This window comes from Pteropus medius, unplaced genomic scaffold, assembly GCF_902729225.1.
Source record: "Pteropus medius unplaced genomic scaffold, Ma_sr-lr_union100, whole genome shotgun sequence".
In the NCBI taxonomy this organism is placed as follows: domain Eukaryota; kingdom Metazoa; phylum Chordata; class Mammalia; order Chiroptera; family Pteropodidae; genus Pteropus; species Pteropus medius.
Window position 1 is genome coordinate 49,968,607 of NW_024344378.1, and position 22,581 is coordinate 49,991,187.

Below are 22,581 nucleotides of genomic sequence, written 5' to 3' on the forward strand. Positions count from 1 at the left end.
AAAGATAAGCAGTTCTCTTGACGCTCCTAGATGCCATCTCATACAGTACCTACATATCACCTACAGAATAAGAAATCAGCCAGGAAGCTGAGACCACCTAAACAATGTGGAGGGGGTCGGGGGGAGGGTGCTTATCCTCTTGGCACATTCTTCACCTGTCTTCTCTACCAGGTTTATGCCCAACTGATAAAAGAATGGCAATTTGGAAAACGAGATGAGGTAGAACAGTTGAGTTACGGTGGCTCCCATTTCAGAGAATCGAGTGTTGCCATTAAAGGTTAAATTCTGAAAGGGAACAGGGACTTCCCATGGGGAGTTATTTACAGCCTTTTTGCCCCGAAGGCATCTCCTCTTCCCCCACCTCTCAGTGGGCTCAGCATCTCCACCATCTGACATTCCATTCTTTCAACAGCTGCTGGCTCTCCTGTTGTGTTCCCTTCACAGATGTGCAGTGCTGTTCTGAACATCCTGCCCTTGAACTTTCCCTACCCATAATTTTCTAAACCAAAGCCTGGTAATAAAAATGTCAAGGAGGGGTGGAGAAAATTGGGGTGGGGGATATTTTAAAAGGAAAGAAACAATAGGGAGATGCTTTATACACACAGTGATTTGTGTTGACTTCCTCAACAAAAGTTAAATGCATTCCGTGACTTCTCAAAAAGGACATAAAGGTCTGGTGCAAATTTCTCAGAATACTTACTGGAAAGACCAGGTTCCCTAAAGGAGCTGAGCGCAGAGGGAGATGATCAGTCTCCTATCTGCAAATGGGCTACCCAGCTGTTCATGCTGCACAGCAAGGGGAGTGCTGATGGTGACAGTGGAAGTAGCATTCACATACTTGACAGTTTTCAGTGCATTCTCATGGAGGTGATCTGCCCTGTTCTCACAGCTCTGTCAGGTGCCTGTCAAGAGGCTGGGCGTAGGGAAAGGGCTGCGTCAACACCTGTGTGCCCAGTAACTAAGAACAAGACTGGAGGAGGAGACCAGATGTCTTACATCATTTCAAAGACTTCTATAGCAACATCTCTGGGACCAAGTTTTCCCTAAGTCCATTGGTTTGATAATACTAACTTTCCAGGTACATAATGCAGAACTATAACTAATTACCTAAAGTCTGCAATTCTCTAGTTAAGAGATAAAAGAATCTATCTAATGAGGAAGAAGGGCCTCTGTCATTATCTACTTTAGTGCACCAAATAACAGGCACAGAGGACTAGGTAAGGAAGGAAGGGAGAGCAAAGGGTCTTTCTACTTGGAAACAATCCCTTAAGTGGGAAGAGCCCTTGAGAAACAATAATCTTTGCTTGTTCTTTGCTAACTTGACTCTATTCCATTACAAAAGACTGCTACTTCCTTGAGATAGAAGAGAGTCTTATTAAGCCGTAATTAGGAAGAAATGAATCAAAATCCAAACAGACATCAGGCAGCACATATCTCATGGATATATCCCACATCCTAGGGAGAAAGCTGTGAGAGGACCCCCCGTAAGTATAGCTGACTTTCAGTCTTGGCCCCACAGATAGGAAATGGAGATGGAGAACAAAAAGGAAAATAAGACAGATGAGTCAGCAGGACGAGGCTAAGGGACCTCTCATTCTTGCAACTTCTCGTTAAACCCATTTAGTCACTTCCACAATCTGGAATTTTGCTTCCTGACACTTGGAAGAGAGGGGCCTTAAGACATGCTGGGTTCAAATCTTGGCTCCAGGATTAGCTACATGGTTTTGGGCAAATGTTGCAGCTTCATCCTCCTCATCTGTAACTGGAAAGGGTATAGAACATCTTCCCTATCAAGTTGTAAGGAGACTTTGATGGAATCGTGTGTGTGTTATTTATTCTAACGTGCTTAGTACTACGCCTCGCACACAGCACGTGATCAGCAAATGTCGGTTCCCTCCAACCACCAACCGCTCTCTTTCCTTTTGAGGAGAATTTCTAGGCTGAGGGATGAGAGCCCTGGCCATGTGAAGAATTGGGGAGTAAAATAGTTGGGTGACTGGCCAGTTCTGCTAAAGCTCTGGGTATCTCTATTACATCAACCATGCCAGTTTTATTTTCAGAGACTATGAAAACAGTCTGGTCAATTTCTATTGCAATCTTAAAAACAGTTTTCCTTGGCCATAACTAACCGTAGCAATTTTACCATGTGGAAAATATTCAGCATCATCACACTGAAGACATTTCAATGAATGAATGAATACGAAAATGAATGAATCATTGAATACAAATGTAAAATTTTAAAGACTAGGGGAGGCCATTTCCATACTGTAACCCTGCTGCTACCCTGGAATCCAGCCCTTAAATCAGACGCTCTCCAAAATTTGTGTTGCCATTCCTCCCCCATCCTAATGTCCATATCCCAAACCGGCATTGCTGATACCAGAAGCCAAGGGCAAAGACTGGCAAAAGCAGCAGGTGCCTCCACTGTGTACCAGCCATTTTGGAGCAGATAAAGTCATTAAGGAAAATTTTAACAATGGATAACCTTTCAGCTCTACTCTGCTAACAGCAGGTAGCTTGCCTTTCTGAGACATGAGTCTGCATTAAAGTCACCAGTAAGCAGGACTTGACCTTCATTTTCAGTATATGCAGCATTAAATATTCATAATCCACGTAACTATAGCATAAAAAGTAGCAGAGTTTAAACATGAATCAAAGGAATAAATATCTTCACATAGATGAGTCATCCTTTCCCAGAATTCCCCTGGAAAAAAATGCAAATACCTAGAGTCCTGAGTCTCTCTCTTTTCCAACTTTCTCTTGAAATTCTAGAAGCAGCGGGAACTGCTACATTATGCAATCCATGAATCCTGCCTGCACACTGACATCCCTTGGGCTTTTTGTATTCTTTAACTATTAGGGAAGAATTACAATTCCTATGTCAAAGGGAAGAAACAGGGATGAAACCAACCACAATGACATTATCACCCAGAGGAAGTCTAGGGGCACTTTTGACTTGGTTGTACAATTTTTAAAAAAATCTTTGCTTCATAGAGTATCGGAGTGCATAGGGAGAAAGGGTGGGGCTAGGCATCTAGAAACATCAGAATTAGAAGTCGGAGTGGATATGCCTTAAATTGAGCACAACACCTTTAAAAAGAATGAAAAAGAAATGGAGTTCTTTTGGATAACATCTGCCTCATGTGGCTAATTGAAGGGAGTTGGTGCGGGGGAAGGGATTACTATGTGTGGTGGGCTTAATGCCTCTCTGTGTCTGTTAAGGAATTGACCTTGAGGTCTACCCAAAGACTTGGTGGAACATCTCCCCCTTCTTGGATGTTTGGAGAATCTTCTGCTGGGATGATAAAACATAATTTTAACAGTTTAATGTAATTCTCTTTGGCTTTCAATTCCAGGAGCTCTGAGGACAATCCATCTTAGCTAGATAATAATCACCTGAGGCTGCAAAAGTGATTCTTCTGTGGTGATCACTCTAAGAAAATTAAGACTCAAAGAAGGGCTTCTTAAGCCTTGAATGAAAAAGAACTGCTCAGAGGCCATCTTGGCCTAACAACAGAAAAGAAAAGACGTATAGGAGAGGATATATTTGGACATAACTTACCCACTGCCTCTTGATAGTAAAATAAGTGGTGAAAGTTAAAAAGATCATACGCCCATCAATTATGACATTTATCTAAAGTGCCTTCCTCACCTGCTGCCATGCAGTAGAATAACCACCTGTCCAGTTGCACAACCTGAATTGGACTGTCTTGACTCTAAACCAGCAGAGCCTTAGATTTTTAACTTGTGCTCCTGGGGTACTCCCCACCATTTGAGGGAGGCCAGCTCTTGTTAAAATGCACTGAGACAAGCCATTTCATACCCATTAGGTTCACACAAGGGGAAGGCTATAGATTATCTTTTGAATTATTTACTTATCGGAAGGGTATAAATACTAACTAAAATTCATCTGAGGAATACTGTGTACTTTTTTCCAGGGTGGCGATTTCGTATGACTTCCAAGGTAAGTTTAAAGCTTATTTTTCCAAGATGCCCATTTCTTTCTGAATGGCCAGCAAACCAATCAGTGTATAAAACTGATGACAGTTTTGAATGGAAAAGATAAATTTTAAGAATTTACATCTGCTTTCTCACCTGCTTTCCATTTACATATTATGTGTGGACAGAACTTCCTTTTATCTTGTTCACGTTGCTTGATTATAGTTTGTCGAACAGGTTCTTTATTTTTATTATGCCTAGGAATCTATGGATTTGTCATAAAGGTTACTTTATAGATTCTACTTTAATTCTTCCCCTTATTTAAACTGGGCATGCTTGCTGGCTGTCCCCAGAAAGATGGCAGACTCCTTGGTTTTGACTATGCTGATCAGATCTCCCACAGGACATGGGATATGGTTCCAGAAACAAAAGAAGTAATGCGAATGAAAAGCAAAAAGGGCTACATAAACAAACATACGGTCTCCTTGGGTACTAAGTTTCTCTCTCTATGCCACACAGTTTAGTGACAGAGAAGAAAGACAATGTTTAGGATGAGGCTAGAACAGTCCCCAGGGAGAGTGAGAACGATACTGGGTCTAAGATAATTGGCATTTTCGCTGGGAAAAGCTGAGAACAGGATGGAAGGACATCCTTTGAATAGACCCTTTGCAAGGGTATAAAAGGACCAGAACCAGAGAGAACCCCAAAGCCGGCTTCCCCAAGGCTTAGCAGAATCATAACTAAATCTAAGGGGCACTGAGGTAGTGCAGGGCATCCGAGGAAGAGGGTCTTGCCTTGGGGAATTCCGTCTCTTTCCATCCTTTCACATGGATCTGAGGACTCCAAAATCTAAGAGCAAAAGATGGCCTCCCCATAGACTCTGTAAAAAAGGACACAATTCAAATCCATCTAATAAGATCGTTTTATTTTAATTGAGAAATACAGAGGAGCAAGAAGGGAGAGGAAGGGAAGGATGGCACCGAGGCAACTGTCCTTCCAACCAATCCACACTCACCTCCGTGTACGGGTTTGCTCCGTCTGGGGTACACAGACTACATACCCGAACCCACTTCCTGAGCCCTGGTATGGAATTTGCAGGGAACACACCCAAGGTGTGTGAGAACACTCTTCATGCCTAGAGAGAAAATAGAGAAATAAGACTGAGGCTTTAGGAGATCCTTGGTTCAATGCAAATGTGATTCAAAATTATTAAGAGTAGCTATTTAAAAGAGGCTTACCTTCTATGTCATACCATTTGGAGTTTTCCAAACTAAAAAAGCTCTTCTTTTTTTTCTTGGCCAAGAAGATCTGATGGAGGAGCATGTGGTAGCTCATCTCCTGAAAGGCTTTTAAAGGATCCTCCATCTGAGATGGGCAAGGGCAGCCCAGCCCTGTGCGTGGGGATAGGCTGAAGGACCTGATATTCTCAGACGTGGTTGATTCACAGAGATGGGTGATTAAAGAAGATGTTTTCTTTCTTTTCCATGACATGATATTTTGGTCTTGGCACCCAAATGTACAATATCCTTTGGCTAGTGATGAGAAGCCTCTGAGAAATTCAGAGTTTAGGCATGCATGAAATTTTCACCACCCAGAGCCACAGAAAGAGTGCTAAGCTTGGAATTCTGATACACCAGGGCCTGTGCCAACAGGGACACCAACCAGGTTTCCTGGGATCAAACTCTAGTATCCAGCTATACCAGGGATAGAGTTCAAAGAGTTCAAAGCACTCTCATAGTGAACAATTCAGGCAGAGTTCAAGGTTGCTGTCTGGCTATCAAGTTCATGTCACCAGAGAAAGGCCAGTCAGACCAGCTCAGCTCCAGTTTACCAGATGCCATCAGCTTCAAGATTGCAAAGGAATAGTTGGAAAAAAATGATGTACCTAGGGGTGATGCCTATTTGGACCAGAGCAGAACTGGCTGCCACCCAGCAGCTCTACTCAATGACTTCTTCTACCTCCTTTACCATCTGTCACACAGAACCCACCCCAGGCTTACCCTGAAGCATCAGTTCACTCAGCCAGCACCCCCGGGTCTGCACAAGCATCTGCTCTGAAAATTCTCAGATGGCCATGGTCCTTCACTTCTGGGAGTCATCATGAACTCCTCTGTCCCATCTCCTTACCTTCACAACCCAAGAAGCACCAGCAAGCGATGCTTCAGCCGAATATTTGGTTGGCAGGTGCGAAGGATAGCATCACGATTTCTAACTGACCTCCAGTAAGATTAAAACATTGAAAACCCTAATAAGAAATGGACTCTACCACCACGGCAAGAATGGCTCATACCCTCCATGGTCGGATACTGTGACCCTCATGGAGGTTGCAAATTCACATCGAAACTCTCTTACGCACTTGATCTTCAGTGCAAATACTTCATCAGGAAGCAGCTATTTAAAAATAAATAAAATCCAGCAAAAAGGCTTGACCGCAGATACCCCTCCTCCTTCTTATAATCAGCAGGATTAAAGCAGCTTTCCTTGTGAGAGCTTGCTTTCCCATTCAGAAAATCAGAACAGACAGCCCTGCCTTCCTCTATAAGTCTTCCACACTTAGGAAGCTCTTGCAGAGGTTGGCGTTAAAGTAAATCAACTGATCAACATAAAAGCTCATAATCGTGCTTTAAAAAAAAAAGAAAGAAAGAAAAAGATGGCAATACAATGTATTTGGATACTCACTTTGACGAATCTATGAAGTATATTACAAGTGCACCAATGCTGAGAGCAAAGACTAAGACCACCTGCAAAAAAAAGAGAATAACGCCATAACTAAGGAGTGGAACACTGGGGTGTTTATTTTTTAGTTTTATGACATGTGTCGCTGCGGCTAACGAACACGGTGCCAATTGCTTTCTGGGACCTGCTTGGATATCTCATCTTGCTCCCCTGATGCTGCTCCTTTACCTTACAGTGGGCAGCAACCTCGCTGCTGGCCAACAGGGGGCAGGGCAGACCCTGTAACCTAAGGCACAGGGTTCTTACCTGGCCCTGTGACCTCAGGATCCAGCTTCTCCACAACTGAAGTCAATGCATTTGGGTGGGAAAAGAGCAGGTAAAAATTGGGGGTGATACAACTTTTCATATTATGTGTAAGCTAGGCCCCAAGAGAACTCAAATAGAGGAATATCAATTTTTAACAACTTTCTCGAGGTATAATTTACATACCATAAAATTCACCCATTCTAAATATACAGTTCAATCAACGACTAAATACATTTACCAAGTCATGCAACCATCACCTTAATCTAGTTTCAGAATCTTTTCATCCTCCCAGTAAGATCCCGCACCCCACTAACAGCTAGTCCCCACTCTTGTTCCAGTCCTACACAACCACTAATTCACTTTCTGTTTCTATAAAAGAACTATCAATTGAAAAACACAAATTTACGGCTTGTGCAAATATCTGTGCATGTGCATGTGTGGGGTGGGGGGCGGTGTGCATAACACTTCTCAAGTATTTTGGAAACCCTTGAGGTGCAGAAGGCCAAATTAGGTAATACATTAGGCCAGCTAGATGACAATCCTTGGTCTTCTTTACTCAAAATTAATCACCAATGATATAAAAGACAGGTTGACATCTTCCTTCAGAGGATACCTGTTACACAAAAGTCCATCAGATGAATATGTAGCCAATTGGGCTGATACTGACACTTCTGTGCTCACTTAATATTCTAATTTGTTTATTTAATTGTTCACACAGGAGAGCAGTGGTCCAACTCAAAGCATGTTCAAAAAAAAAAAAAAAAGATGCTAAGAGCCAACAATTAAGCTTGAGAACAAAAAGTGAATACCACCACCACATACAATGCCAGGGCTCGACGAATAACTTTCAACATGTTAATATCCTAAAGCAGGAGTCCTCAACCCCCGGGCCATGGACCAGTCCTTGTCTGTGGCCTGTTAAGAACTGGGCCACACAGCAGAAGGTGAGCAGTAGTGAGTGAGAGAAGTTTCATCTGTATTTGCAGCTGCTCCCCAGTGCTAGCATCACCACCTCAGCTCCACCTCAGCTCCACCTCAGATCATCAGGCATTAGATTCTCATAAGAGCACTGGTCCCTGGTGCCTAAAAGGTTGGGGACCACTGGCCTAAAGAGACTACAGGATGAATGAGGTTAGAAGTGTCAGTCTCCTTGGAGTGTCTATTAACATCCCTGTGGCATTGGCTGGCAGATATAGATGAATCCCAATTTATGTAAAGAGGGCAAAATCAAACCCTGTATGTGCTATGTGTGTGTGTGTGTGTGAGAGAGAGAGAGAGAGAGAGAAAGTATAGAGAGGAGGGAGAGAGAGAGAGAGAGAGAGAATGAATCAATGAATCACATACAGATATCTGTATTGTGCGTATGTGCACCAAAGTGGCTGATAGAAAATGAAATCTGTGTATTTGATGGAAACACTGCAAAACTCCATGGAGCTACTGGGGTGAGATGGCGAGCTGCACATTTAAAAACTGACAGTTTAAACAACTGGACACTGTAAAAGGAATATGCAGTTTCATAGCACCTGATAAATTTTCCTTATGAGAGGAAGTATTAATACACCACTGGGGCCTATTTTATTCTTCCATTTTGTTTTAAAAACTAAAACATGTCCCCAGTTGAAGCCAAGGAAACTCCTGCAGTCTGTCAGTAATTACCGTCCATCTAGTGCTTAAACCCCCTGGCAGTTCACTTCAGTTTCTCTCCTCACACACATGCATTCATTCATCCCTTGCAAAGCCATACGCAAAAACAAACAAACAAAAACATAAACAGGCCTCTGCTTTTCCCTCCATTATCTGAATGAGGAAGCAAAACAAATAGCTTAAGATTAATTCTGATCTGCACTATTTCTGAGACATAAGCAGTTAGATCTAGCCCTGACCTCATTCTCAAAATGCTGCAAAGAGAAAGGGTGTGGCCAGAAGAGAGGGGAAGGACCTCTTTTTCATTCATAAATAGCTGATCCAAGACTAATCTCTGTCAGTGTGTGTGTGGTGGGGGGATGATGAGCTTCTGTCAGGCTTATTCCACTAAAAGCTGGAGAGGAGGGGAAAGAGGAGAGTGAAGAGGCTGGGAGAAAAGGGAAGGAGACAGGAGAGGAGGAGAAAAAGGAAAGGGGAAGGAAAAGGAAAGAAGTCCTTGCAAATAGCATCTACAGCATTCTGAAACGAGCTCACGATCTAAGCTTTTCTTCAATGCTGGTGATTTCCAAGACTTGGAGTAGCCAAAGTAGCTGACCCTAATTTGTTCCTGCTGGCCTCTTTGATGGGAGACAATGTGCAGCTTACTTAAGCAAATCAGCCAGTGGCAGGAAGGAAGGCATCCTGCTATCCTCCTAAGATGCGAACTCAAATATCAGCATCACTCTGATAAGGTAAAGGAGGCAAGAAATCCAGAAGGAAGACTTCCCAAGTTCCCAGGAACTTAAGATTCTGCTGAATGGGCCTACGCTTGGGTCCTCGTGTTCAGTTGCAAGGCTTTATCCAAAGAGTGCCACCTTCCCTTCAGGCATGAAATGATCGATGGGGAGAAAATCTGTTTCTCAGTATTCAAACAACTGTGCATGTGATTTTTAAACTTGCTAAATGCCTCTTTATCATCAGACTTGATTACATTGTCAATCTGGATCTAGGTGCTGCAGAAAATAAATCAGCCCTTTGGATTTGGCCATGAAAACAGGAATCGAACAGAGACTCATCTTCTACAGGCCCTCACAAAGGCTATGTCCTCTCTCTCTCTATCTCGCAGCCATTTATTATCTCTATCTATTTGGCAAATCCCCCATTGCCTGAGAACCCTACTTTAAAGATGAAAAAATCCAGTTTGACTACACAAAATGATCAGATTTTAGCCTAAATGGTTATGTTATAGAGCACCTCCAAATAATCATCTAAGTATTTATTTCGCATCTGCCATATATAAGGCCCTAAGAAAAACAAACGAGAGAAGTCCATGGAGCCATAAAATGTACTCCTTCATGAGGTAATCCTTACGTATGTTAATTCTATGCAAAATGATTTAATCAGTACTCGATTGTGTGGTATTAGCAGGGTCAATACATAAGCTAAATGGAACAAACCTAAATGGAGGAGTAAAGAAGGGTAGGAACAACAGGGGCATATCTCAATATCATCCCCATTCTCAAAGTATACCTTCTTCCTACATTGTTTCTTCTCATATGAGAGTCCATCTTTGTGCTTCTACAGGTCCAGGCATAAGGGACACTGAAGCTCCAAGGACATAGTAAGATGAAGCCAAGAAAAGTGTAATACCTGAAGCAAGGAAACATTTGCCTTCCAGCAGCTGAGTCACAGAATGCCCCTTAGAAGGACCAAGCTCTTTAAAAAGCACTGTCGCAAACAAAGGCTTGTGAACAGTCTGACATACGGGGATAATGTGAGCATGCCTTCTCAGGACATACCTTGTGCTAACCTTCACTAGCACCTGTCTAGCCTTTCCAGCTTTTCATAGTCTGGGTTCACCAAATCACCTTGGCTACTTGCATGGTGCTAATTGCCATATTTTTAGGTTTACTGAAAATACCCATATGCTGTGTGATGATACTCGGTACTAAGTAATATCTATAGAGTGCCAGATCCTTAAAAACAAAAGAGATTTCATAAATGCCGTTCGAACAATGGTGCTTGTGCAGCATCTATTTTCAAAACTTCAAGATCAAACATGACATGTGTTTGTACAGAAGAATGCCAAGAACACTGACACACACACACACACACACACACTGCACTAAAACACTGTCCCCCAAACACCTGACACCAGGAGTCTGATGACAAATGGAGAGTAAAGAGAATATTCACAGCCATGTTCATGAGGGAAATTCCAGGTCCTGAAGATCTTCCAAAAGTCTCAGAAAGTTCATAGAAGTGGAAAACAGTATGACAAAGCACAGAATATCCACCCTCAGGAGCTCTTCAAGAAAACGTCAGATCCAGTGATATGAATACGGTCAGACGTGAATGAATCAGCTCTTTAGAGACGCCACCTGCTCTAGAAGCTGGTTACATGTTGTCGGGTTTGGGTCCAAATCCACACATGAGGCTACATGGGCCTTCAGACATGTATTTAAAGCAATGGCTCACAATGGTGGCTACTACCAGATGTGATCACCTCAAGAGTGTTCCTTAAGAAACAGAGACACCCTCATTCACTAGGATCAGAGACTCTCAAGCTTAGAGAGAGGGGGAAGCTGGGCAACTCCTTTTTTTAACAAGCTCTTCTGGTGAATCTGATGTGTGACCAAGAACGGGAGTCACCGCATTAAAGCCATTAGGGGAAACCACTTAGCTCAAGTCAAAGATTAATTTACAAATGTCTCTTGAACAATTAGCCCATTAGAACATATGCATGAAGCCTGCAGGCTTTGAGAATAGTGTTAGGTGTACTCTAAAAAAGCAGAGAGAAAGATGAATTAATTCTCTCCTGGGCAGGTTTTACACAGTCTGCTCAGCTCACAGCAGAACAAATGACCCTAATTAATGATTCTGCATGTTTGGTCAGGACTTAGCCAGCAACTGACAGCAGTGACCCCTTGGAAAATGGACAATTTCCCATACATGATTCTGAAGGCACATGACTTTTTTTTATTGAGGTAAAATTTATATACAATAAAATTCACTACATGAAGAAAATAGACATGAGAGCTCCCCAGGCCAAACAATCTGGAGACATTTTGTTTATGAGAGATACCATCATTCCAACATCCAAATTAAAATGTTTCTTCTGGTGAATTTAACAACTCCAACAAACACTTATTGAACTCTTATGCGCAAGGCCCAGATGGATAGAGAGGGAAACTGAAAACTAAAATTGCTAACTCAGGCCTGGTCTTTACCTTCAACGAGCATAGAATCCAGAAGTTTAAATTATTCAGGAATCCCTTGTGAATTCAGTAAATGCTACACATACAAACAGATGCTTCAGAGGTGTCAAAGGAAGAAAGGAGCAAAGATGTGACACCACCATCATCTGAAACATCCAAAGTGGAAGAAGAAGGGGAGAAAAGAAACCAAGGAAGAGGAAAAAAGAGGTCCTGATATTCTAGGTCCCCCTCACTGTTGCAGGAAGAGCAAACACCAGCTGTATCATATGACTGACCCATGATGGAGAGAGCACAGGACTCCAGTCAGGCTGGGTCTGAATCTCAGCTCTGTCTCCCCATAAGCAGTATGCTCTTGAGCACATCACTTCATGTCTCTGGGACACAGTTTCTTGTCTGTGAAATGGTGGAATAGAAACAGATAGCTATCAGGTAGGGGCCCTGATAGGTTACTGCATACAGTGAAAGAACTAAAAACTTTGCTTAAAAAGGCAGCTCTCATTTATGCCATTTGTGCATAATTATAATTCAGTATGATGGCAATAATGTGTCTCCAATCTGTGTCAGAGACGCTTGTTTCTTTCATAAAATCACAAGTGGGAACTCCATGGACACTTGGATTCATCGTTTGTGTTTCCAATAGGCAATCAATTGCTCATTCAGGCTGTCATCCCACAAAACCAAAACAAAACCAGAGGAGCCACTGATCAGCTGTCTCCTGGGTCTGTGCCTCAGCTCTGCCCTCACTATGGGGAAGTGAGTTGGTGGGGGGTAGGGGGTCTGACCCAGTCTCTTCACCTCCTGCCTCTGCGATTCTCTGTAAAGCCCACATTCCTGTAGGTTTTACCACAAGAAGCTCATCCTCTGAGCTTTTTAAGGGAAAAAGAGAAAGATTTTTTTCTTCACAATCTGGCAAGTATAGTAATACGTATTTCTCCTCCCTAAACCGTTAATGGTTCTCAATAGAAGATATAATCTTGCTACCACAAAAGAGTATTTTTGTTATCATAAATAACAAAAGATTTGTAATGTATAAAATTTTGACAATACCACTTAAACATCCAAAGGTCCCTTAAGTTTGCAACCTAAAATTCTGGCGCATTACATTTGACTTAAGCAAGTGCTTACACAAAAGTGCTGTGGACAGATTCACTGGAAACCAAGGTTTCAAACAATGGTATAAGTATAGATGTATTCAAGATGAAATAAAGGAAAAAGAAATAAGTGCTTTCAGTAGTCAGTATTTAGAATTATAGCATTAAAATAAAACACGTGACACTTCCAGATAAGAGTAAAACTATTCAAATGTAAGGAAGCCTATGTAATATGCCTATGAATCTGTGTGCTTCCAAAAATACAATACTATAAAGCTACACTCAGTGTATGAATTTCTAAGACATGTGATATAAATTGGAGAGGAACCTCTCTCTTTCAACTGCTTCAAATCGCTTCCACAGCTTTTGGTATGAAGAAAAAATCCCTTACAGCTTACAAGATGCCAAAAACTCTGGACCTCTTCTTCATCTCTAGTTTTATCTTACACTCTCCCTCTCTAGACTCTAGTTAATGGGAATTTCAGTTCTTCTTATTTAACATACGTCCCACCCCTCTACCACAGGGCCTTTGCATAAGCACATCCCTCCTCCTAAAAGACTTACCACCCCTCATAGAGTATTAATCCTTCAGATCTCAGCTCTACTGTCACTTCTTTCCCTGCCCTCCTAATTCGGGAAGGTCCTCCAAGAGCATAGTCTGTACTTTGTAGCATTTAGCACAGTAGCAATTTTAAATTTCTTTATGCAATCATTTGATTAATTCTCTCTCCTCTGCTGGACTGCAAGTTCTATGAAGACATTTTTGCTCATCACTAAATTCCCAGAAACTAGCAAAATATCTCAATCAATATTTGTTAAATGAGTATTTGGAGAATGAGTTTGGCAACTGGGTGCAGTGAAAGCCAAAGAGAGATGGAAGAATATGGACCCTCGGTGAGTGAAATTTTAGAGTTTAAAACTTCAGACAGAGGTGAGGAGTAGTTCCCTGAGATGGCAGGATCCAAGGGACACTTGTCTGAGGTGCATCATAGTTGGGGAGGTCAAGGATCTGGGGCTAGATAGGAGATTCATGTGCACAGACTCGAAGGTGATGGCTGGAGCTGAGGCTGAGAGAAAAAAGAGTTAAGCATAGAAGCCATCCTGAATAGTAGAGGAGGATGGAGGTAGGCAGATGATAGCATCATGGAAAGTAGACAGAGTAAGGATTTAGCTGGATGGCAGGAGCCTCAAGAGAATGCACAAGGATGAAAAGAGCAATGGAGTATCCAGTGGTCCTGGTCTATGAAGAAACAAGCAACATCCATAGAGAGAAGTGAAGGAAATGATCTCTCCAGCAAAAACAAGTGCAGTTAAGGTGGTAGATGTCAGCAGTGTTAGGTAAAGAAGCAGAGAATTTAGACTGGGATCAGGACTAGAAACCTGCGGAAATATAGTGAAGCACAATGTCCTGAGGAGATGAGACACAAAATAACATAAATGTATAAATAATACATGAATATATATGTAGGCTGCAAGGGACAGAGATAAACTAATGCTCCACTAATCAATCACAAATTTAGGTCTCTACCTATATTTATTAACCAACTACATTCCTAGCAAGTATCTCTCTCCATTTTCAAACTAGGTAATTTCAAAATTACTGTAGATAAAAAGAAAGCCCTGGAAAATAACAGAACTCCTTTTGAGTGTAAACTGCAAAGAACAAGTTTATTATAAATCGCATATTTGTTGGAATATAGAAAAAATTAAGTGCAATCATAGGCTTTTGGGAGAGAGCAGAGCCTCCAGATATACAGGATCTGAAGTCTTGTGTCTTCTACATACCCCATAGAAGAATCTGGGGCACAAATGATAAGCCAATTGTCCAAACTTCACTCTCCATAACTCTAAGGCACAAGCTATGTGAATCTGCAAGATAATGTTCCCTAATTGTCACAGGAGTGTCATCTATCTTATCTGGATTTTGTTGACCATGCTCATCTTCTTTTGCACAACCTAAAAATACAAAAGAGTTAAATGTGTTCCTCTAAGACCTCAATTAATATAACTGAAATAAGAAACTAAAAAAAGAAAAAGAAATTAAAAAAAAAGAAACTGCAACATTGTCAGAAAAATTTCCTAAAACCTGTGTCCTTCCTGAGAGTCGAAGTTTAATGACACTGAAATCTTACATCATTGCATCATGAAACTTAAATGGTTGATTTTTGTATATTTTTACCAAAGGCATTAAACTGATGCATTGGCAAGATAAAATCTTCCATTTGAGTTCTAAAGTTTCAAAGACCTTTCCTGTCTAATTACTGAAAAATCCAGGGGAAAAAGTCCCATCTGTTCATGGAGCTCCCAAGTTTGCAGCTAATGAACTTTTGGAAAACTTCTTTGGCTCAAGTGTATGTGGGTTTGGCCAACTGGATTTTTAATTCAATTAGGTTTATGAGAAAACTTCTATAGCACTGTCAAGTCACCAGTTGCCATTTACTAAATTTATGGCCATCTTTGTCCTGCTTCTCAAACCTTGCCAGTTCTTCTAGTATATTAAAGACAAACATGGAATTGAAAGCAAGGACTCAAACAGAGACCTGTGTACCCGCATTCATAACAGCTTTATTCACAACAGCCAAAAAGTGGAAGCAGACCAAACGTCCATTGACAGATGAAAGGAGAAACAAAATGTAGTACATATACCTAATGAAATAATATTTCAGCCTTAAAAAGGAAGGAAATCCTGATATGCTACAACATGGTAAACCTTGAAGATATTACACTAAGTGAAATAAGCCAGACACAAAAGCACAAATATTATATGATTCCACTTATATAAGGTACCTGGATTAGTCAAATTTATAGAGACAGAAAGGAGAGGGATGGCTGCCAGGGGCTAAGTGGAGTTATTGTTTAATGTGATAAGGTTTCTGTTTAGGTTGATGAAAAAGGTCTGGAACTGGATGGTGGTGATGGTCATACAACACTGTGAATGTACTCAAGCCACTGAATTGCACACTTACAAAGGGCTAAAACAGTAAATCCTATGTGTACTTTATCACAATAAAAATGGCTAAAACAGTAAATCCTATGTGTACTTTATCACAATAAAAAAATAGAAGAAAAATTCTGAGAACTGGCAAATAGAATCCAGCAGTATATTTACATTTCAAAACTCAAACATAATCACCTTCTCAGAGGGATGCTAATATCTCTCCTTTCAATGGCAGTCGGTGTCTCCAAGAAATTTTTATTACATACAAATGACTCTTGCCCCTCTGAGAGTGTTTGATCATAGCCCTTCTCAAGCTAGAATTTCTTTTTCAGTTTCCAGGATCTATCTCCATTTAGCCATAGAGACTTCACATGAGTCCCCACCTTCTCTTCCCACTCCCATCCTTGTTTATTACTGATGCACGAAGTGGGCTATGAATTTCTTAGGGATCGTGGATTCTAACTAGAGCCAGAGCCTACTTTGTCTTTTGGCAACTGTAGCTAAAGTCCCAGATATGATTGGAAGTTTTAAAAAGAGTATATACCCTTTACCATAATAATAAAAAAAAGAAAGAAAGAAAGAAGGAAAGAAAAAAGAAAAGAAAAAAGACAAGACAAGACAAGACAAGACAAGAAAAGAAAAAAGATTGTGTTCTTGGCTTATAACCACTTTAAAAACACAAAACGATTTCCTCTAGAAGATAATGGAATAGACACACAGGGCATTTGGTCTCCAAGTCTAAAGCTGAAGGCCAACCTGCAGTAATGACTTGGTTATAGCCCCTTAGCGTGTTGGTAGGACCTTAATGTCATCCCTAGAGACAACCTAAAATTTCCATCTTCTGCAGTAATGATTTTGCCACCAAAGGTGTCGCTTTTCGAAAGGATTGCCAATGCACCCCATAAAGCAGTAGCACCAAAGTCCCTCAGCATCAAGGAAGTTGGCCTGAGACTATAAACAACCATTCAATGACAATACAACATTGACACCAGCACTGAACTGGCTTCAAAATCAGTCACTTGCCCCATGCAGGGCTTGACCATGGATGTGCATGTTCACACACTTGGTTGGAAAGCATTGCACTCCATTTTCTCCTTTGTAGAACCGGCTGCTAACCATAACAAAGGGGCTGAAGGAAAGGAAGGAAATTAGCAAGCCCTTTTTGTTAAGATTTACAGAGGGGTTAATCCAGGTCTCCAAAGAGAAGACACTAGCTTGTCCACTTCCGACATCTCTCCCTCTTCCTTCGCCTCAGGGAATGGAGTTATTTTTTACTTTGTTTGCTTGTTTGTTTCTTTTTTGGTATTTACTATTGAATTCTTACAGATGAGCTACCCCTCCTGGAGGAAGTAGAAAGCTTTAAGAGATAGCTCACAAATTCCCACTCCCGCAGCCTGGAAAATCGGAAGGTAGGGCCAATGCAGTACAAACCTCAACACAAGCAAGGGTTGGAAGCACCACCAAACTCTACATTACTGCTAATTTAGAAAGGCTGGACCACAGCCCCAGCTGTAGCCCTACTCCTGCAATTCTCACAGATCTTCCTGTGGTCCAGTGAGGATCAGACACTAGTAGTGCCGCACAGCGTAACCGGAGCCCTGGCTCACTAGAGACAGTCAGAACACCACAAAGCTCCACTTACATGGGGCACTTGGTGGGGGTGGGGTGAGGTGGGCATGGTCAGGTAACACAAGCTTTCCTGCTTCTCTCAGCCTCATGCTGACTTTGGAAACAAAAGAGGAGAAAAGAGGTCTGTCTGTAGAATGCCACTTGTCTTTACAAAGCCATCTAAAAGGAGGAAGAGCATGTGTCTGGTGTTCAGGTCAGCTTATACTTCAGCATCTCTGATAGGCAGACCGGGCACACGCTTAGCTCTTCAGCAAGGCAGGGACCAGGAAATGTGAGGAGTTTTTTATTTCCTATTTTTAAGAGCATCGATATAGTTATAAAAGAGAAATCAGAACTAACGTGGATATATTTAAGCCTTTTGTATGGGCTTTTAAGTTTTCAATTTCTATATGGGGAAAAGCATCACCTTCTCAGGTTGAGGGGCTCTGCTGTCATGATCCAGCCAGGCATTTCAGCACAGCACAGCCTGAGCACCAAATGCCCCTCCTCACCTACTCCATTAAAAGATTTTTATGCACAAAAATTCATTTCTATGAACTCCTCGCACTATTCTACAGTTATCCGTTCGTTCATTCATTCATTCATTCATTCATTCATTCATTCCACACAGTTACTGAGTGTCCACCTGGATTCAGGGCTGGAGCTGTAGAGGATACAGAGTTGGAGAACACTCCTGCTTTATAAAACTTGAACTCTAATTCTTATCCAAAACATGACAGATGTCAAAATGAGGTTCCTAGCATTAAAAGCCTTTCAAGAGGTTTATGCCCTAGCCTAACAGTGGTTCTCAACTTGAGTACACATCAAAATTATCCATAGGGTCTGTTAATGCACAGATTGCTGAACCCATCCCAGAGCTTCTGATTCTGTAGGCCTGGGGGAGTCTGAGAACTTGTACCTCTAATAAGTTCCAGGTGATGACAATGCTGCTGGTTCAGGGACCGTATTTTGAGAACCACTGCTTTAATCCATCATAGAATGAAAAAGGTTTAATCTTTCAAGATATTCTTTCTTTTTTGAATATGGATGTAAAAATCAGTTTAAATTGGTTATTTTAGATATGTGCTGTTTAGATAAAATCCCCTTAAAATATCTGTAAAAAGATACTTCAAAGGCTTCTGAAAAGGAAAAAAAATGGCTAGAACTTATTATGTTGACATATTATTCAAAATCATTTTTATATTCTAGTTTGATAGGCTAGACAATGCCTGTAAGATGTTTTGTTTTGTTTTTTAATTAAGCTGATACATCTTCTCCATAGAAAGCTACCTTGTGAAATTAGATATGATGGCACTGTTACTAATGAAACCGTTAGAATCCCCACTTCCAAAAGGCTTAGATTTCTGAAGACATACTTCCACCAGGACTATAAAACTTGTAAGAGATGGCTGAGGAGATTCCAGTTTCCAGCAAAAGTAATCAGAAAGTACCACAAACAAAAGGAAGCTCATCAATGAACTACTTCTTTAATCACTGGAAAGAAGCAGCGTTGAAGAATAGTTGCCCATGTGGTTCAAGCTCTACCTCTGCAAGAACCTTCTGGCAGTAATTTGGCTTCCCCTTGTGCTCCGTGCTGACATACCTTCAGAATAATGCAGGCCTGCTTGGCACGATCTCTCTGGTAGCAGCCACGTTTGTCATTTTAATTTGGCATTCTAGATTTTGTTTTAAATGCTATTTCAACTACATAGAGTAGTTGGATTTCTTCAGGCCTTGTCTCTTTCTCTTTTTTTCTTTTTCGTTTATTTGTTTTTTACTTTTATTAAAAAATTAAGCCAGCCATTCAGACACAGATGAGGTGACAACTCTTAGCCTTCTCTAATTACACTTCATCTGCTTCCCCTCTAAGGGGGCCTCCAGAAAGACCCTGAGTAGACTTTAATCAAAGCACTTTTCACAATCTCTACTGTAGTCACCAGTTTTCTTCTCAGTCGCTTGCCGGAAATCTTCTTGAGGACAGAAAGTGTGTCATTCATGTCTGTGTCCCTATCCTTCACTTATTGAGTGGATACTGCATACCAAGCTTTGTGCTAGGCTTAGGTACACGGCAGAGAAGTCAAAAGGGCCCCTGCCTTCATGAACCTTACAGTCTAAAGGAAAGAAACTCAGCCAATGGTCACACTGGTGAATAAAAATTGAACGTGGTGAGGAGAACTCCTAAGAGGAGGAGAGGAGAGCTTTGTCAACTGTGGAGTCCAAAGATAATTCCTAGAATAAGACAAACATTTCACACATAAAACAGACACAAAGATCAATAGAACAAAACAGAGAACCCAGAAATAACCCCACCCCTATAAGGTCAATTAATCTATGATAAAAGAGGAAGAATATGCAATAGGGTAAAAGCGATCTATTCAATAAATGATGTTGAGAGAACTGGACAGACATATGCAACAGAATGAAACTGCATCACTTTCTTATGTCATATATAAGAATAAACTCAAAATGGATTTAAAACTTAAATTTAAGACCTGAAACCGTAAAACTCATAGAAGGAAACACAGGCAGTAAACTTTGACATCACTCTTAGCAATATTTATTTTGGGTATGTATCCCCAGGCAAGGGAAACAAAAGAAAATATAAACAACTAGGACTACATCAAACCAAAATGTTTCTGCATAGTAGAGGAAAGAATTAACAAAATGAAAAGACAACCTGCTGAATGGAAGAAGATGTTCTCAAATAATATATCCAATAAGGGGCTAATATCCAAAATTTATAAGGAACTCATACAACTTAACACCAAAAAAAAAAAATCATATTAAAAACCGGATCTGAATAGACATTTTTCCAAAGAAGACGTACAGATGGTCAATAGACATATGAAAATATGCTCAACATCACTGATCATCAGTGAAATACAAATTAAAACCAAAATGAGATATCATCTCAAACCTGTTAGAATGGCTATCATCAATAAATCAACAAACAAGTGTGGATAAGGGTATGGAGAAAAGAAAACCCTTGTGCACTGTTGGGATTGTAAATTGATGCAGCCACAATGGAAAACGGTTTGGAGGTTCCTCAAAAAATTAAATATAGAACTACCACATGAACCAACAATTCCACTTCTGGGTATTTATCCAAAGAAGCCCAAAACACTAATTTGAAAAGACATACACATCCCTATGTCCATTACGGCATTATTTACAATTGCCAAGATATCGAAGCATCCATCAATAGACTACTAGGGAAAGAAAACATAGTCCATATATACAATGGAATATTACTCAGCCATAAAAAAGAATGAAATCTTGCCATCTGCGACAACATGAATGGACCCAGAGGGTATTATGCTAAGTGAAATAAGTCAAACAGAGAAAGAAAAATACCACATGATTTCACTAAAAGTGGAATCCAAAGAACAAAATAAATGAACAAAAAAAATGAAACAGACTCTTAGATACAGAGAACAAACTGGTAATTACCAGGTAGGAGTGGGGTTAGGCGCTGGGTGAAAAAGGGAGAGGGATTAATATATACAAATTGCCAGTTTATAAAAAGTCATGGGGTTGTAAAGGATAGAGAATATAATCAATACTATTATAATAACTATGTGTGGTGTCAGATGGGTACTAGGCTTATCGAGGTGATCACTCTATAAGTTATATAATTACCTTGTTGTACACTCAAAACTAATATAACATTATATGTCAATTGTAATTTTTTTAATTATTAAAAAAACTGAGTTTCTTTTTTTAAAAGAGAAACAAAATTGACAAACTTTTAGCTAGACTAACCCAGGGGAAAAAAAGAGAACGCACAATAAATAAAATTATAAATAAAATAGGAGATTTTACAAGATAATACAGAAATACATAGGATCATAAGGGACTACACCAACAAACAGAATAATCTAGAAGAAATGAATAAATTCCTAGAAACACAAAATCTCCCAAGACTGAATCATGAAGAAATAGAAAATCAGAACAGACCAATAACAAGTAAGGAGACTGAATCAAAATAAAAAATATCCACCCCCCCAAAAAGCCCAGGACCAGATGGTTTCACGGGTGAATGGTACCAAACATTTAAAGAACAATTAACACCAATCCTTCCAAAACTCTTCCAAAAAATTGAAGAGGAGGGAATATTTCCAATCTCATCTTATGAGGCCAGCATTGCCCCGATACCAAAGCCAGATAAGGACACTATAAAAAAAGAAAATTACAGGGCAGTGTCCCTGAAGAACACAGATGCAAAAATTCTCAACCAAATACCAGCAAACCATATTCAACAGTGACTACTATTTCTAAGGAAAACATTAGAGTGCACAGAATGCGCTGGAACACAAGGCCACATATGGCTGGCTCAATTTTGGCAGAGAGGGTGGCTCTGGTCTGCTGCCATGTAAGCAGAGTGATTCACTGAGTACAAACCCCAGTAATAACTGAACAAAAAGTGATCCCCAGGAGACAATGAGCCAGTGAAGAGAAACACAGCCCAAGCATTTCATGGCAGAAGCTCCCAGCAATCCTCAGCCTAGGAAGAAGAGAATGAGGTAAGGATGCTTGGCCACTCAGCGACATAAGCTACTTTCCTACCGCACAGTATCCCCCAACCCTAAATGACTGGTTGAAACACTGCCCTAGTTCTGGCTTGAGAAATGGGACAGTCACTTCCAAGTCATCACTTCAGGGGCTTCTGGAAGACCCCTCATCCCCAAAAGATATCCCCATCTAAAATCCTGAAATTTTACCATTAGATACTTCTTTTTACATTAACCCTCTTTCTTGGCTCTCTTGATAAGCATGAAGGATAACAAACTAATCCAAATAAGTTCTAAATGATTTAATACAGTGATGCTAAAATATCTGTGATCTACTGAAGCTGTTTGTTAAAAATGTATTTCCAATTATTCTGATCCCAAAGGTTTCAGATTTTTGAAGAACTCAAAAATCTGTATTTTCAACAAGCACATCATACCCTCATTCCCTGAAATTCCGACACATTTCGAAAAAGGTCCATTTAATGTATCAGTTCCATTATGGGAAGGAGAACTTGAGAGTTTTTAAAACCCCGAGCACCGAGTTACATCCCAGAGCAGTGACATCAGCATCTCTGGGGTGAGGACCACGCATTAGTATTTTTCTGATGTATTAGAAGTAAAGCTCCCAGGTAATTCAAATATGCAACCTAGGCTAAGAATGACTAATTACA

At 40.6% G+C, this 22,581-nt stretch overlaps 1 protein-coding gene across 17 annotated transcripts in view; it reads right to left on the reverse strand.

Annotated features, from left to right (window-relative positions):
• KCNMA1 (potassium calcium-activated channel subfamily M alpha 1) overlaps window positions 1-22,581 on the reverse strand; it is a 686,119-nt gene that overhangs the window by 335,499 nt on the left and 328,039 nt on the right. For 15 of the 17 annotated variants that reach the window (XM_039872202.1, XM_039872201.1, XM_039872185.1 and 12 more), the window contains exon 3: window positions 6,619-6,680. In XM_039872202.1, the coding sequence (XP_039728136.1) occupies window positions 6,619-6,680 (62 nt within the window). Of the gene's footprint in view, window positions 1-4,821; window positions 5,075-5,177; window positions 5,286-6,618; window positions 6,681-22,581 lie in introns of those variants that run through there. The other 2 variants (XM_039872197.1, XM_039872196.1) reach the window with 2 other exon arrangements.